The 18,429-nt window shown below is 36.8% G+C and overlaps 1 protein-coding gene across 4 annotated transcripts in view; it reads right to left on the reverse strand.

Moving 5' to 3' along the window:
* Nucleotides 1–18,429, reverse strand: part of ASAP1 (ArfGAP with SH3 domain, ankyrin repeat and PH domain 1) — a 157,536-nt gene that overhangs the window by 21,732 nt on the left and 117,375 nt on the right. For all 4 annotated transcript variants that reach the window (XM_074887925.1, XM_074887954.1, XM_074887934.1 and 1 more), the window contains 8 exons: nt 17,895–18,028; nt 16,967–17,058; nt 15,983–16,169; nt 13,408–13,493; nt 10,952–11,067; nt 7,768–7,835; nt 5,229–5,336; nt 3,685–3,913 (listed from right to left, as the gene is read on the reverse strand). In XM_074887925.1, coding sequence (XP_074744026.1) covers nt 3,685–3,913; nt 5,229–5,336; nt 7,768–7,835; nt 10,952–11,067; nt 13,408–13,493; nt 15,983–16,169; nt 16,967–17,058; nt 17,895–18,028 — 1,020 coding nt within the window. The remainder of the gene's footprint in view (nt 1–3,684; nt 3,914–5,228; nt 5,337–7,767; nt 7,836–10,951; nt 11,068–13,407; nt 13,494–15,982; nt 16,170–16,966; nt 17,059–17,894; nt 18,029–18,429) is intronic.

Raw genomic sequence — 18,429 nt, forward strand, 5'->3', positions numbered from 1 at the left:
GCAGAAGACCTGCTAGATGTCTGGAGCCATAATGCAGGTGTAAGCTGAAAAGACTAATGGAAAAGATTTTCAGAATATTACAGACTAAAGACTTGAGTGACAACACAAGTTGAACCTGAATAACCTTACATAAACTACTGGAAAAGGCATACAGTGGTTGGCTTATGCAGCTATTGTACTTACTCTGTACTTTTTCTTTACATTCTATTAGGATTAACTAAATCTGTAGCTGAGATAGCAGAAAGTAAGATGTATCCACAAATGAGCTGGTTTAGAGTAGAATACACTAACGTTCCAGCATTTTTAAGAATATTTTGTGAAGTCAAACTGAAAAATCTGGACTTCCATTGTAATGATGTATGGAGAAACTTAAAAAAATCCCCATATACATGTCCTCCAACAATTGTACCTATATGATTTTAATGATGAAACAAACTAATTTTTAGACACCATATCCACTAAAAACATGGGCAAGAGTGGTGTGCATTATGTAAATTGCTCTAAACTTACCTTCTCTCCCCAACACAAAGTTCAGACTTGATGGCTTCAAGTCCACTGTAGCATCTCAGCAAACACCATGGAAACTTGCTACCAAGGAACTTCACTGGCAAATGAAATCAGTTCACACAGGACTACAGGGAGGTGTTTTTGTTAAAATATACAACATGTTTTGGAAAAGAGTTTTATCTGTATTCACCAAAGGATAAAAGACACGGAATTTTAAAATCCTCTGCCTCCTTCTAAAATATGGATCCCACCATCTATCCACTCCCTACAGACTGTCTCCATGCTCTAGCAGGGTCCCATGGTATCTGCTGGGGCCTCACAGCAGAGCAGGGACAAAGATCAGATTACATTTAGGGGCAGAAGGTAAGCTTAATTACAGATTCAATGCTGCTCTTACTCTTGCTATTTAGGAAACTCAGCACAAAATATAATACTATGCTTTCATACAATCTTAAATAGGTAGAAAGCTTTTCTAACAAAAAAGGATTTGATAAGTAAGCTTGTATGTTAAACTTTGATGTAAAGGATATACTCTATTACTACTAATCTCAAAAGAGCGGATAAATTCTAAAGGATTTCTTTTTTTTCCCCTACAGAAACAAAATTATCTCAGACTGTTTCAGAATTAAGATGTGTCACCAGTGTCTTACTGAAGTGGAGAGTCTCTACTAGTTCTTCTTTTAAACAATGTGTTTGAGAGCTGGAAGGGGGGAGGAAATAACAAGGTGCAGCACAGTTTATAATGAAGCATAAGTGCATCTGCCATGATGTTTCCAGAGTGACTTTTCCACACTGATGAATGTTCTATGCATTTGTCATTTTGTTCCCTTGTCCTTTTGAGTCTGTTAAATTATTCCTGTAACACAGACATGTATTTAATGGAAACTTCTAATACTGATTAAATACTTTACAATATTATTGAATGGAAATCAACCAAAAACCAGCATCACTCACAGACTGTAAAATTCTGGCATGTTTGAAGCAGAGAAGCCTAGTGACTTTAACATAACAGTAGTTCCATTCAACTTCTCTCTCAGACATACACTGTGAATCTGGCATTTTCCACTCTGATGAAGCAGTTAATGTTACATTAGAAGGTAATAACTCTCTGTATGTTGTGATAATATATTATTTTGTTGTAATATAAATATGGATTTCTTTTGCATAATCCTTGACATGAAAACACACAAGAACTCAACGCTTCATTTCTTTCCAAGTAGCTTTGGTGTAGCGTTGATTTACTCGTCTAGGAGTTTGCAGGAACACCTAAGAAAATGCCTGATATTTCTGAAACTTGAATACATACTTAGAAGGAAATAGGCACATAAATATTCCCCTTCCTGCAGAAAAAGACAATTTTTCTGAGTAAGTATATGAGAGCTACACTATATAATGACAAAGAAATAACGTTCATTATAATCCACTGAAAGCTGACAACATACTAAGCAGTGTACAGACAGATACAAGATACAAGCTCCTTAAGCTTCTTAAGGAAATTGAATTCACGATTAGTTTCCAAGTCTTGCAACTTTATGACAAAAAAAAGTTTCCTAGGCCAGGCTGAAGGAACATCTAAGCCAGTATAGTGTGTCTGACAATGGACCATCAGTAGCAGACTGTTAGACAGAGCATGTAAAGAAGATGGGGGAAAGGAAGGAAAAAGTTAGAATTTTGTAATGCCAACAGGAAGGTCAACAAAGTAAAGTTACAAGGAATACAAATGAGTCCCCAATGAAACTGATATAAAGAAACATGGATTATGATATCTCATGTGAAAAATGCATACCCTGGCAAAATCGCATTGCCTCCTAATGGAAAACAAACCTGTTTAAACAAGAGAGCCAAGGGATTCATCTGAAAGTTGCCAGTACATGACAAAGACTGATGGTGGAACAGTAGTTCTTAAGCACAGCATCTGAACCATGTAAAAACAGACAGCTGATGCCACTCTGTTCTGCCCCTTTTACTGAGAGTATGTCTTCATTATTTTTTGAAAACAAAGTTAACTACCAGTTGAGGAAATAAAATATGAAGTTATAGCAGTGATAACAAAATGGAACATCCTTCAGCATAACTGCTGAAGTCTTAAACTATACTGCAGCCCTCATCACAACTAAAGTTTTTTCTAACAGAAAAAACACAATTTGGCTATTTCTATATTAAGTAAAAAAAGGGAAACAATTAAGTGTTTTGGGTTTTTTTCCTGAAAAGTGCATTTGCACAAATTATAGTAAAGTAACAGGTTTTGTTCCATAAATACGTCCTCTAAACTTGAAGTTTATAGCTATCTAGGTGAAAGAACTGCCATCCACTACAGCTGCAAGAGTAAGTTCATATGGAAATAAGCTCTCCTCCCTTTCAAGCACTACCAAGAGTGTCACCACTAATACTAAGAAGAAAAAGCATCTTGTCCATTTCAACTAAATGTAGATCGCAAAACTGATTGAACTGTAGCACAAACCTTCCTTATGGATAATTTTACAAGAGCAAAATGGTTGTTTCACTCAGGGAAGAATGGGTGATGTTTAGTTTAGATCTTCACAGTGTAACTGACTTGTAAACTATCTGGCGATAAGCTTGGTATTTCCTCTGCCTTTACACACCTCTGGCACTCACCAAAATGGAAGAGGAGAGCCTTGATGCACTGAAAGGGAAGGAACTTTAATACCAACCTGCTTAGCATTTCACAGATCATTCCGGTATTTTTCTTTTTGCACACTGACTGCAAGGAGAGGGAGTCTTCTTGCAGCTCCTCTCCTCCAAAGCTTTGTTTCTTCACCCTCTCTGCCAGACACTACACAGCACATCACTGTATAGCACTACATGCCTTCAGACTTTTTCTAAAACACTTGTATTTTTGTGACTGTAAATGCTTAAAAATGCTTCTCCAAAATATGACGAGAATTTCTACATAAAATGAACCAACTCTTATTGAGCAGAGTATTATTTTATTTTTTCACCCATTCATGTACACTGTTATGAGTCCATTACGAAGTGTTGTGTCTCCACCTGAATTTTTTTTTTTTTTTAAGTTTTGAACATGTAGTGTACCATATTACCGTATCAAGGCAGTAAGAAAAACATGCTACATCTTGAAACTTTGTAATGCACCTGGTTAAAGGAAGGACAACTGTGGAAAAATTACTGCTTGCAAGCATAGCTTGAAGACAGACTTACCTTTGCCAGCATTTCTCGGAGGAAGAGGAGGAGCGTCTGCAGTTGGAGAAGTGGGTGAATCTGTGCTTGTAGAAGCAAAAATTTGATTGGTAAAAGCTCCATAGGAGAGTCTTTGCTTGTCTCTAGGAGTGCTAAATGCAGGATGAGTCATTTTGTCTTGGGGAGAAATGCTTGAAGAGTGACAAAAACTTTGGGGTCTTGGAGATCTTTCTTTTTTTATAGGACTAGGCTGTGAATAGAAAAACAAATATATTATATAGCTGTCTAAATACTAATATGTTTGGGAAGAATATGACAGAACCTATTCTAGTCAACATGAGCATAATTTCTTTCTTTATTGGACAAATAAGCCCGCATTCCTCCCTTTCTCAGAGATACAACCTGAAAGATCCTCTCCTCTGTAACCGAAAAATAAAGACTGTAGCATCAACAAATCATGTACACAAAGTCTGATTTATTCTTAAAGCAGTAGAGACACAATAATAATATACTAAATAATATATTAATAAAAGCCTAGTAAAATTTTTAGACTGCAAGAGTAATTTTCAGTTCAAATAGCTCTTTACTCAGATCAGTTATCCACAAAGATCAAGTATATTACCCTATTAATGCATATTAAAAATAACGACTTTGACACTTCAGATTTATTTGGTGACTGAACTAGCAATGTATTCAGTAGTATGCCTCTTCTTTTAAACATATATATAATTTCTCTTTGAAGAAACTTTCCACAGCAATTTTTGACTGCTGCATACAGAGCACGATCCATTTCACCGCAGCTCTGGTTCAAGCAGGCTATTGCAATACAGCATTAGTCATCCTCCTGAGGCTCCTTGCACAGATAATCATTTTGTTCTCTACTGTCCTTGAGGATATGTAAATTATTTGGGTTTCTGAATTTTTCAGTCCCAAGTGTCACAGAAAATGAAAAATTGACCACATTTCTTTCTACAGCACCCATATAAAGTACTAGCGGTGTATTCCCATTTATTACAGAAACAGAGCACAGAGTAATTAACTGACTTGCTAAAGTAGGTCACGGAAGCTAAGTTTTCACATGTTTTAGGATGGCAATTATCCTCTGCCCTCAAGTTTTCTCTTCCCATTACTTCTTTTTTTAATCAGGAATAAAGTGCAAAGCACAGTTTTTGAAAAGTAGAGTTAATTGATTCAACAACTAGGTTTTTAATTAATTTATGGAAAAAATAAGAATGTAAGCTTCGGATTTCTTCCGGCTAAAAATGAACAGCCTAGAATTCAGAAGGGAATAAAATGACAAAGTAATCTACATTTACTGATTTACAGTATATTGTATATCTTCTAAAACTTCTGAAACTCAAGGCCATAATAAATAGGTTGACAAAGCGTATTCAAAAAGAACTTGGGCTGTCTTTAATACAGGCCTCAAAACTAGATTTTCCCCACCCCAAAAAAATCCGTAAGAAAAAAACTAGGTTAAAGTGAGTCTCTAATTTCCATTCATTTCCACAGAACAGAAATGTTGACAGTTTTTGTGCAAAGCCATATCAGAAATATACGCTTACTTTATCATCTAAGTCATCATCACTTTCATCGATTTCTTCCTGCCGAAGATTCCATTCGTACTCTACATGGACGTGTGGGTTTAGCTTTCCTGACTTAGCCTGAGAAAGCTGAAAGAAATGACAACTCTTGTTAAAATATTTGCTGTTCCTTTGGTGTCGATGAAGTTAGTTTTATAACAGCAAGCAATAAACTGAAATATTTAGATGTTTCCAGACATTAAAAAGAAACAATTTCAGGGCAATTGCACAAACATCCTTTATTTATTTGAGGTATAGAAAAACAGCTAAAAGGCAAAAAGGGAAGTTGCCATGTTTGACAAGCACTTGTAAAGATGACATGAAGCACAAAAGCAGAATGCATCTGGAGACCTCCTTTCCAAAACGGAAAGGCAAAACCTATTTAAAAAATCTGGTACATACAACTAAATACCCCTCCAAAATCATGATCCTTGTGCTGGAATAAAAATAAAAGGTATTTATCCTTTATTTAAATATTTCCTACCCTCTCACTGGATAAGGCTAACGTGTCTTACGCACAAAATTCTTTTACTTTGCCAGCCCAAATAACATATTACCGTTCCTTAAAAATCTACTACTTCAATGATCAGCAAAAAAGAAAACTGCAGTTCATGGTTATTCTGAGGAGATAAATTCTCCTTCTCAATGCTTAGATTTCCCATCATTTTTTATTCCTTCATAACCTTTGAAATGTAGTCTACTTAGTACAAGTTCATGCAGGGGAGCCTTTAACCATCTTCCCAAAGTAAAATTTGGAAGGAAGAAAGTATTTTCAATCTGTTACATAAGTATTTATGAACCCACTTGAGTTGAAATTGAATTCAACTAGACAGTTAAGACTCCAGCTATGCAACAGAAATTTGCTTAGTACATCTACCATATTGCAAACATCTAGATATTTATTTTGTACTTTTTTGTTGCCCAAGGTGAACAATATGCTCATTCATATCTCCTTTTTACTCTTAACCTTATCACATTGCCACTTCTGAGAAAAATGCAGAAATGATTTTCCTCTTCAAAAATGAAAAAAAAAAAGTGTAAATGCTCTATTACAGTTAACTGAAATAATCAGTAATGTATTAGTGGAATTTCGACTACAATAACTAAAGCTATTAACTGCTAGATAAGTTCAGTGATAACATCCCCTTGTTTTTGTTTGTTCTACAACACAGTCAGTTGGTCCACATTAATGGCAGATGTTACTTTATTAAATATATACTGCAAAGAAAAAAGCAATCCATACCAATTGTGTGTTGCACAGCTGATCTGTTTTTCAGCTGACAGAATACTGAATACACTGGAAACGGTACTTACACAGCAGACATGGGAGTAACACAGAAGTCAGTGAGAGTACCACCTTATCAACTATAGCAAAATGTTGACTTGCATTCCCAGAAATATGGAGAATTATTCTGGTTTGTGAAGGACAAGCTCTCCTGATTATGCAATAATTAATACATAACAAGACCTTTCAAATGTCAAAGGAAACGTATTAAGATTACCAGCTGCAGAGAAAATGTAGATATCCTCCTTGGATCATCAAAATGAGGCCAGAAAGTTCTGAGAAATAGACTTAAGCAGCAAGTGACAACTGTTTTGTAAATTCTTCTGGTTTTTGTCTTGAATGTGCATCTGCCACATTACTTAGACTTTTTAATCCCTTTATAGTACTTGAATTCACTTGCCTACTAAATGCATGCTAGTGAGAGGTTAAGAACAAGCTTGTTGGTCTGATTCAGAATCTTTACTTCTGGCTAACTGCTTCAGAAGAGTACCTGGGAAAAATCCTTCAACTCTAACACCTTTATTTCTTGAACGCCAATAATTTTCTAGAGTGGCATTGTTGACATCCCTCCTACGTTCTCAAAATTCCAGAAAGTTTTTGCTCTGATCACATTCAGAAGAGGGAAAAAGTCCCACCGTAGCTGGTGTTCTACATTTTTTGATACCCTGACTACCAGACATTACACTTTTGCTTCTTTCTCCTTTGAGGAGGTTTAATTTCAAGTTGTTTCAAATCTCCCCATAGACTTTCACCATCTCTGAACTATCTGTCCTGTTAAATAATCTGGAAAAAGCCAAAGCAGGAAAAATCAAATGAAGATACAGACCTAAAAGGTCTTGGACAGATTTAATATTTCAGGGGGTGTTTTGTACTCCTGATAGAAATATCTCTATGAAGAACTGAGGTGATGAAGCCCAAACTTCTTCAAATGATGCATTAATTCATATTCAAATACGTGACCCTTCAGTATTTAAGGTCTTCAAATATGCTAGTCAAAATAACTAAGTACTTCCAATAGAAGTAAGATCTTTTACTTAAACTGTTACAAAGAAAATGACCGTTGTGTTTTCAAGCTAGAAAATATTCATCTATGGTAGGACCTTCAGATCAGCATACAGCCAGCTGGCAGCAATGCCAAGTTTGAGATGGTAATGATATCTTACATAGATCACATCTTTAAAGAAGTAAACATCACCCCCCTGCCTTCCTTCCCCTTCCCCCTCCCCTGGTTCTTACCAGTTCCTCACACTGGACAGCTTTCACTCGTTTTGCTGTGTCCAGAGCCGTCTCTCCAGCTTGATTTACTACAAAATTAAGAATTAAAAAAAGAGTGATTATTTGAGATGTCTAAAGAATCAATTCATTAAGTTTCACTATTTTTCGCAGAGTAACTTCTAAAAGTGATCAAAAACGTCTATTTACTCTATAGCAGCTGCAGCTCTTTAAGATTCCACTCTAAGTGCTCATGCATTTCATGTATCATCAGGTTCTTTCTGAACAGCAGCATCTGCTGGGACAGTTCCCAAATCCCTCCTAACCATCCTAGCAGAGAATATAAAGAAATGTAGTCATTTCAATCTCCACTCAACTCCTTTGTATTCATGTAAAACTCTTACATGAACAAGCAGCAAAAAGCAGACAGGATAACATAGCTTAAAAAAAAGAAAACTATTCTGAGATTGAAAAACAAACAAACAAAAAAGGGAAACATTGATCCAAGCATGTTTTACTTTGGTTAATACGTAGCGGTTTGAAGCCTGAATTTGAAGACAGAAGCCCTATTCTAAGATGACATTTGAACAAGAATAATTTTAAAACTTTCTAGCTATTTCGTCTTTATACAGGCTATAAAATGTGCTACGTTTTAAAATAATGCCTGATCAGAAAGAAGATGATATCTGAGCACTCTGGAAGGTCCTCTGGCATAACATCTAATGGGATCCTTCCTAGATGCTCAATAGCGAGTCTCAAGAATCAGAAACATCCTCCACACCCCAACCTTATGTGGACAAACCTTAGGCAAAATTTATTGTTACAGTATAGCAGTAAATGCCATCAAGCTGGAACAGAGTATGCTCCACATCATATCCAGATTGTAAAGCATTTCCGTGATTAGAAACTGAAAACAATCAAACTGAAGTGTCATAAGCAAATATTTCTATGTATAGTATTACATATAGAATGCCAGTCATGAATTCTAGAAAATACAAAGCAGTCATCTAGAAAAGCCTATGAATTTGAAAGAATTAGGATCCCTAGAAGGAGGGCTCCTTATGGAAATACCTGATATGGCTCATGAATTTTAATACGAAAAGGAATGAAAATACAATATTTCTTAACTGAAGTTAACACACAGATAGCTTAAGAGACTACCTAACTTCCAAACTTTCAACCTTTAAGTATAAACCTGATGTTTCAAGGCCTAAAGAAGATATGCAATTCCTATTAAAAAAAAAAAAAAAGACCCAAAAATGTAAGAACACCCTTCTGGCATCTACCTAGGAGTGAGTTCAAAAGAAAGACCAATAAACACACTTAAGCTTGTTCAGATAGCTTCCCATTTTCTTAATTAGGGACATATCTGCTAAAAAAGGTCACATCACATTCTTTGACTTATTAGAATGTATTCTAAGGATGTATGAAAAGGCTAAGAAAACCATTGACTTCTGCCACTGAGCTATGAACTTAAAATTTATGCAACAGTTTTTTACTGAGCAGCGGAGGAAAATGATGGTGCTGAGGAAAAAGTGAGAAATAAAAGTTTGTACTCTTCAGTTTGCACCAACTGTTCAGAAAGCTTCCCTCCTATAGCAAGAACTGACAGAATGCAAATGTTTTACAGACGTGCTGATGACACTTAGCTCCTGAGCCTGACAAGCTGGATTCATGAAATACCTTCCTAACTCTCAAAATATGGCAGGCAAAAGAGACCATCTAGTAAACAAGAGATTATCCTAAGTGTGAGCAAACAGTTCACAGATATTCTATTTTTAATTAAAGTTTTGCTAAGCCATGATGAAAAATGGGCTGATTTAGGTATAAAACTTGCTGTACCTATCTCACACATGTAGATGGTAAACAGAAGAAGAAAGGCAGCTGAGAAAGCTAGTCCCTTCCCTAATCAGCTACAGTGGTGGCAAGGGCATGCTGGGTGAAACCGCAGTGCCAACTGACATTAATATTAAAAGAAGAATTAACTGTTGTGTACACAAAGCCCACACACATCTAGAGTGGAATTAATGGGCTAAGGCCAACTGTAGGAGCTTCAATAAGGCCAAATGCCGGGTGCTGCACTTGGGCCACAACAACCCCCAGCAGCGCTACAGGCTTGGGGAGGAGTGGCTGGAGAGCTGCCAGTCAGAGAGGGACCTGGGGGTGTTGATTGACAGCCAGCTGAACATGAGCCAGCAGTGTGCCCAGGTGGCCAAGAAGGCCAATGGCATCCTGGCTTGTATCAGAAATAGCATGGCCAGCAGGGACAAGGAAGTGATCTTACCCCTGTACTCGGCACTGGTGAGGCTGCACCTTGATTACTGTGTTCAGATTTGGGCCCCTCACTACAAAAAGCACATTGAATTACTCGAGTGTGTCCAGAGAAGGGCAACAAAGCTGGTGCAGGGTCTGGAGCACATGTCGTACGAGGAGCGGCTGAGGGAACTGGGGTTGTTTAGTCTGGAGAAGAGGAGGCTGAGGGGAGACCTCATCGCCCTCTACAGCTACCTGAAAGGAGGGTGCAGAGAGCTGGGGATGAGCCTCTTCAACCAAGTAATAAGCAATAGGACAAGAGGGAATGGCCTCAAGTTGCGCCAGGGAAGGTTTAGACTAAATATTAGGAAGTATTTCTTTACAGAACGGGTTATTAGGCAGTGGAATGGATTGCCCAGGGAGGTGGTAGAGTCCCGATCCCTGGAGGTGTTTAAGGGTAGGGTTGACATAGCACTTAGGGATATGGTGTAGTTGGGAACTGGCAGTGTTAGGTTAATGGTTGGACTGGATGATCTTCAAGGTCTTTTCCAACCTAGACAATTCTGTGATTCTGTGACTCTCTAATGCGAGCAGCCATTTGAAGTATTTTAACATAAAAGTACTACATGAATTTTACAATATAAACAACAAACCTAAATTCCAGGACACTTACAATGCATCAGAAATACAACTCTGTAGAAAAACTAGGGTTTACCATTAGTGTTTCATATTAGAAAATTTTTGTCACTATTATCTTCTAAGAATTTAAGTTCCATTTCTTAACCGAATGTTTCCTTTAGGCTTGTTGGTGGTAAAGTCTTCATCTTTCTAACACAGTTTCATTCTTCCTTTTAAAAGTTTACTTAACACAGCGAAACATAAATAAAAATTGGTTAAAATAATGGAAAGAAGTTTTAGTAAATCTTTATTTCCTATTTTTAAATAATGAACTTACCTACATCAATAGTTGGCTTCCCCCTCAAAAGCAATTTCAAACACTCAGGCTTATTATACATACTGCAGTAGTGTAGAACCGTATTACCCAATGCTGTTTGCTTATCCAGGTTTCCACTAAACACAAAAGAAAAAACAATCAAGAAAAGTATACTATGCTGTTCTATTCATTTCAGATCTAGCATTCCTATAAATAATAAATGTGTAACTACATTACTGGACAAATATGAAGGAGAAAAATATTCTTATATTAATCATTCCTTTCAAAGAGTTATTTGAGAGCATACTGGAAATTCCTGAGCTCTGGTTGAAAAGGACTGAACATCTATAGATCTACATCTACAGAAACTCAAAGATCTGAACCTAATCCTTTGTAAGCTCACACCAGTTATTTTCCACCTGCCACTTTACTGAAATTTTTTTAACATGCTAAATTAGCCCAATAATAACATTATTTGAAAAATCATTTTGATACAGTTAGAATATGTTAGTAAGTCCCACGCATTCAAGGAACTATGAAGACGGTGGCTGTGAGGATGCACAAAAGTCATAAGAAGGAATATACGGATACACACTGAGTTAGGGAAGGGTAAGCTGTGCAAAGGGGTTCACAGGGTTTTTTAAAACTGTGCTTCCTTCAGTTTTCAATTTCTAAAACAGTTTCTCAGAAGAAGTTACTCACATATTGGGATCAATATAGTACATTTATAAAAATGAAAACTCTGAAGATGACAGCTTTTCTTCCACTCAGTACTACCCATACTGAACATTAAGTGCAGAGCCCATATGGTTGTAAAGATGCCCTTAAATTTGAGACTGAGACAAAAATACAGACAGCTGACAGAAACACGTAAAAGATGATAGTTGTCTGAAGCAACTATGAAGCTTCATAAGTAAATATCATTTTAAATAATAATCCAAAATAACAAATCCTTTAATAATGCTCAAAATAATAATAAAACATTTTTCAAATAATGATCTCAAACAGCTTGCAAATATTAGTAGCTTATTTTTTACTTTAATAACACTTCTACAATAGCCAGCACTCAATTTAACATGAGGGAGTAGTGGTAGGATAAAGTAGTCCACATAGCCCAAGAGATGGTGTCAGGAACATGGATTCCAAGTCTGTGTGTTACCAGAAGACCAAACTTTCTCTCTAACATTCCCTATATACAACACTACATAAACCATCAGAGAGGGGAAGGAAAAGAAATAAGTATTTACTGACTGCATTCCAATAGCAGGAGGGAAAAACAAAAAATAAAAAAATCCTCAAGCCTTCCCCCCACCAGCTCAAACAAGTTGTGATGAGTCTTTTGTGTTTCCCCAACTCTCCTCTCATCATCCTGCAAAACCCACCATCTGACACAGCAAGCAACTGTTGCTTCTTTCACTTAATAGCATACTATAGAAGTGGACTGGAACTGATCTCATTTAATCATTACCTATATTGTGAAACACATAAAAAATAATATTGTACCACTACACCATTTGCGGTTTTTAATGTTTTCATTAACATTTTTCACTTCTATGAACACATCTCTTGACAAGAAAGACTAGCTCAGCCAATAAACTAGGTGTTGAAAATTACTAGTTAAGAAGATTATATTATCAATAACTTTAACAGTTTATTAACTATTAGAACACCATTTTCCAAGCCAATCTAGCTTCTCTTCATAATCTTCTGAGAAAGATCCTTGTTTTCTACTCTTACAATTTCTTTGCATGTATCCTGTATTTGGAACGTTTACTTGTCATCCCCCCCTTTACCTGAACTATTCATTTGCATTGTTTCATATTGTCATGTGTTCTAAATCAATGCTCATTTGTTCTATATTATTTAGTCTGGAGAAAAAGAGGCTCGGAGGAGACCTTACCACTTTCTACAACTACCTGAAAGGAGGTTGTAGCAAGGTGGGTGTCTTGTCTCTTCTCCCAAGTAACAAGAGATAGGTCAAGAGGAAACGGCCTCAAGTTGTGCCAGAGGAGGTTTAGATTGGATATTAGGAAAAATTTCTTCACTGAAAGGGTTGTCAGGCATTGGAGCACGCTGTCCAGGGAAGTGGTAGAGTCACCATCCCTGGAGTTATTTAAAAGACATGTAGATGTGGTGCTTAGGGACCTGGTTTAGCAGTGGGCTTGGCAGTGTTAGGTTCACGGTTGGACTCGATGATCTTAAAGGTCTTTTCCAACCTAAATGATTCTATGATTCTATGACTGGACATCCTTTCATCCTATTTTTATATAACTGCTTTCCATGTTTTTAATCCACACTCCTCTCTACTCATTAGGAGCACAAAGGTCACTTCAAAAGTATTAAATTATGCTCTTTTGAAACATATTTAAGAAGAACAATTTTAAGTGATGAGCAAACACTGTTTAAAGCACTGCAAGGAAAGTTCTGAACATCTACATTTTTCATGCACAATTAAATGAAAAATGAGCAATCCATACCAGTTTTGTACAAGGAAGTCAACCAGATGGAGAGAGGTTTGGTCAGCAGTCCGGACTGCTAAATGAAGTGCTGTTTCACCTGGCTCCTAAACACACGTAAACAGAAGTTAGATTTTTGTGTCTTATTTCTGCAAAGCTTACACTATCAGACCTACCGTGATATATATCACTCTCTTACAACAAGTCTTTCAACAGAAAAATATTATTAGAAAATTATGATGAAAGCATTCTGATCTCTAAAAGACACCATGTGCTTCAAAGAAAATGGCATCACACTTTCTGAGAGTTTTCTCAAAACCAGAACCCCCTTTTTTCCAGATGGATAGAACAATCCTCAGGAACCTTTAACCATTTTAGCTACTAGTAACTAAAAGTGACCCTGTCAAGGAATACCGAGGGAGTTTACAGTACTCATTGCATTATGACACCTTGGCACAGCCACAACACTATTTCCTACAGATTCAGGGAGAAACCCCACAAAAATCATTGTCCTACATACATTAAATCTCTTACAGAATCAGAGAATGGTTGAAGTTGGAAGGGACCTGTGAAGGTCACCTGGTCCAACCTCCCTGCCCAAGCAAGGCCACCTAGAGCCAGTCGCCCAGAACCACGTCCAAATGGCTTTTTGAATATCTCTAAGAACAGAGACTCCACAACCTCCCTGGGCAACCTGTGCCAGTGGTCGGTCACTCTCATAATAAAAAAAAGTGTTTCCTGATGTTCAGAGGGAACCTCCTGTGTTTCAGTCTGTGCCCACTGCTTCTGCTCCTGTCACTGGGCACCACTGAAAAGACCCTGGCTCTGTCTTCTTTGCATCCTCCCTTCAAGTATTTATACATATTGATGAGATTCCCATGAGCTTTCTCTCCCCCAGGCTGAACAGTCCCAGATCTCTCAGCATTTCCTCACATGTCAGGTGCTCCAGACTCATTAACATCTTTGTGGCCCTTTGTTGCACTCTCTCCAGTATGTCCAAGTCTCTCTTGTACTGGGGAGCCCAGAACCGGACACAATACTGCAGCTGTGGCCTCACCAGTGCTGAGGGGAAGGATTGCTTCCCTCAACCTGCTGACAATACTTTGTCTAGTGCAGCCTGGGATACCATTGTCAGTCCTTGCCACAAGGGCACAGTGCTGACTCATGTTCAAGTTGGTGTCCACCAGGACCCCCAGCTCTTTTTTCTGCCAAGCTGCTTTCCAGCTGGGGGGTTCCCAGCATATATTGGTGCATGGGGTTGTTCCTCTCCAGATACAGGGCTTCTCCTTGTTGAACTTAAACGGAATCATACTTTATTTTCTATACATATAACATATACATTAATGCATTGAAATGAAAATACAAATGCTGTTTAATTCAGTTTGTAAGTTGCATGAGAAATTAATTTAAAAGCAAATTTCATTAACTCCTAATTGATCATAAAGGGCATGTTTAAAAAAGTGTATTACAGTACATAGATTTAGAATTAAAGTCACAACTTTAAAAAAAAAAAAAAAGACTTTATTAAACATCAGAGTTTACAGTGGACAATGCTGCTATAAATGTCTTAACTGGAGACTACATTTCAATTGGTGTCCGTACCTTTCTAGGCATCACTGACTGTAATAGTTGAGAAACGCTAAGGAGCTAATTCTGTGGTAACTGTTATGGATGACAAATACAGGGAGCTTAGCTTGTAGTTAGGGAATTTGTAATGTGTTTTCATGACAAGCACTCCATGATATCTCAAGTGCTGAGACTATATTGAATTTATTCCCTCCACTCGATACACATAGGCACTCTGTCCTTTGCCAAGTTAACTATTTTCACAGAACTTGTTGAAAACATTCTCTGAGATCTCTCCACATTGGGTTCAAAACTAATAGGAGAAAACATGGCGACCAAGTGGTTACGCAGCATCAATTATCTATAAAAACATGTTACGTTCTCTTGAGCAACATTTCTACATGGATACTTGAGGTCAATCTGGACTCATTTAAAAAAAACCAAACAACCACCTGTTATTGACTTCAGAAGGAAGATCAAGTATTCAGAACTTTAATTAAAAAAAAAAATCTCTCTCCCTAGTTGAAAGAAATTGTACTTCTGTAAATGTTTTATCAGAAGCTGGGAAGGCATCAGATTTACTATTTCCTCATACAGAGACACGTATACAGTGAGTCATGTGTTCCTTCAGCAACTACTTTAAAAGCAGGTATGATACTGTCTGTGGTATCAGGTGCCCCTGGGTTACCATGTCAAACCCTCTCTTTTTGGGCCTTTTCCCAAAAGAAGCATACTGCAGAGCAGGTGCTTTTCAACATACTGTAGTTGCACCTAGAACTATGATATTACTGTTGCACTGTGATATTACTATTGCATTTCACACTCCCTTAGACCAACTGATGACAATAGATACAGTCGTCTTTATGCTCCCCACAAGGATGCCACATTCAGGAAAGGAAGAAAAAAAACTCCACCATTTTCATCTGTTATTTCTCTTGTTTTAGCATCTAAGGTAGCAGCCTCAGGTTCTGGACATTTTACAAATACACATTATTTAAAATACTCTGCTTTGTTTACCTGATAAGCTTACCTGTCCAGGCTCTAACAGTGGCTCCATTAGCTCTACCCCCTCTGCATAGACTTGAATTAGTGCAAGTAAATCCCTGGATTTGACAGCCTCAAGTAATTCACTCAGTTTAGCTGCTGCAGACGTACAAGTCTTCCTAGAGAACTTATGATCTACATATTTAGCGGTGATAAATTCTTTACGTGCAGTCCTGTGGGATGTGAAAATAGAGCTTAGTTTAGAAACTTTTAAAAAATGGGTCAATGATTTAAATTTAAAATCACCTTGCCTAACTCAGAAGCTGAGAAGGGAAGAAGAAAACTATCAGATAAAGATTGTTATTTATTATTATAATGCATGTCTTTCTTGCATACAAGCCCCAAATAAGGTAGATTCAATTTTATCCTGCCTTCTTCTTACATACAAAAGTGAGCCTGACTCTGGGAACTAAGACCAAAGAAAAAACAAAGCCTTAAGTGTGATTTCTCATGGAAACAGTCTACATGCAAAAAACAGGATAAGCATGAAAAATATGCTAAACCCACGATAAAATTAAAAATACTAAGTCAGCTAGAAAACAGCATAATAGGTTAAAAGGTCTTCTGTGGCAAAACCACATCTATTATGTTCTCTGTGCAACTCCTAAACCAGGGAAAGGACGAAAAAGCTTGTCACCACCTCAGGACAGTCAGTACCTGAAGCTAGTGTCAGTTAGTCCAACTGTGTGTTTATCACTTGAGGGTATATCACAAAACTCAACAACATTCAAGATTCAAAATAATGAATCTTGAAACCCAAACTTGGAAGTTTTCTCCACTGAGAAGCTGAGGTAGCTAAAATGTGACTACATGACAAGAGACTGAACTTCTAAGAAACTCCACAGTTGGAGTAAAAAACCCGAATCTTCTGCCATCCTAGCCCTCCTCTGGCTTGGTTACTGTTTAAGACATTTTACATCACATATATATTCCACAGTAAACTTAAAGAATTTAAAGATTCAAAACTTACATATCACTTGATGGACTGGGTTTAGGTGAAGGACTAGGTAAATTCCCTTCCATAATATCATTAAAACTAGTATTTCCTACATTCTTGGCCAGCTGCAATAAGGGAAAAAATGGACATATGAGGGTGGGGTATTTTGGGTCTAACAGCAAGCTAAAAACTGGAGCATTAATGCACATTTTCCATACTATTAATATAAGATGGAACACACAGCATTGCAAAATCCTCAGTAAAATTTGATATAAATTAATAGTAACTTTTCAAACAACTCAAGATTTCTGAGAGAGTACTAGTGCTAATGTTAAAACTACACAAAACTCCAGAATTCCCTTCTACCTTCTCTCAATTTTCCCATTCAAAACTTCTGTAACAAGTGTCTTCTCACAGGCCGAGCACAGTTGATGAGATAAGCCTGCTGTAACTGGGGCGCTTTTTTTTTTGGTATTCTTTTCTTCCCCTTTTTAGTAGTCTCACATCAAACTCATTTCATAACTTTAATGTTACAGGGTTTCTTCCATCAAATCAAAAGATTCATCCAACATTTTTCAGTCAAAATTAGTAATGGTCATTCTCACTTGTCAAGTTAAATTAACTTTCATTTTTTTCAATCACACGAGATTTCAGACTGTCCTGATTTAGGGTCAAGATCAGCTAATAACAGGCAATATTCTGATGGCACTAATCACAACGGATGACAATATTCATTCTACAAAACATCAGGAAATGAACATGAGAAGTGACAAATGGTCAAATTATAATACATAATAGTAAAAACCCTCCCATAAGATACATACAAAAATATCAATAAGACATTCTGCAAAACCCATAACTTAAAAAAATTAACTGTAAATTATACACCTGAATGTTTCCCATATACAGGTCAATATTTGACTCAAAAAAAAAAAAAATAATCTAAATTAAAGAGATTTACCAAGAGTTCAGACGTTCCTAATTTGTCTAATTCCAAAGACTGGATTCGAGAAATATGGACACCCATTTCTCTGTGTATTCCAGAACACTCAATGCAGGTTAAAATGCCCAAATTAGTTGATAGCCATGTTGGATCTGTAAAATTGAAAAACAAAATATTTAATCAAAGTCCAAGAAAAGGTTTTCAATGGTGGTAAGAAATCCCAATGTATTCTGAAATCATTCCTCATTTAATGTTTTAACAAATGGAAATAAACTAAGAATATTCCATACTTTTCTCCAAATTGCAGTGCAAATTTAACCACAGATTTCTACCAATAGAATTAAGTTTTTCAGATTTAAGGACAGTCCCAAAGGCACTGAATTTAGACTTATAAATCCATACTGAATGACTGTATTTGAATACATTTAGGATTTTGTTTCTCATAGAAAGAAAGTAAGGCTTCTGTTTCCTGTTTTTAAAAGGAACAGAACTCCTAAATTCCACTGCTGGCAACCTCTGAAGTTTTAATCTTTGCTTCTGAAACTTTAAATCA

Source organism: Strix uralensis, chromosome 1 (genome assembly GCF_047716275.1).
Source record: "Strix uralensis isolate ZFMK-TIS-50842 chromosome 1, bStrUra1, whole genome shotgun sequence".
Taxonomy (NCBI): Eukaryota; Metazoa; Chordata; class Aves; order Strigiformes; family Strigidae; genus Strix; species Strix uralensis.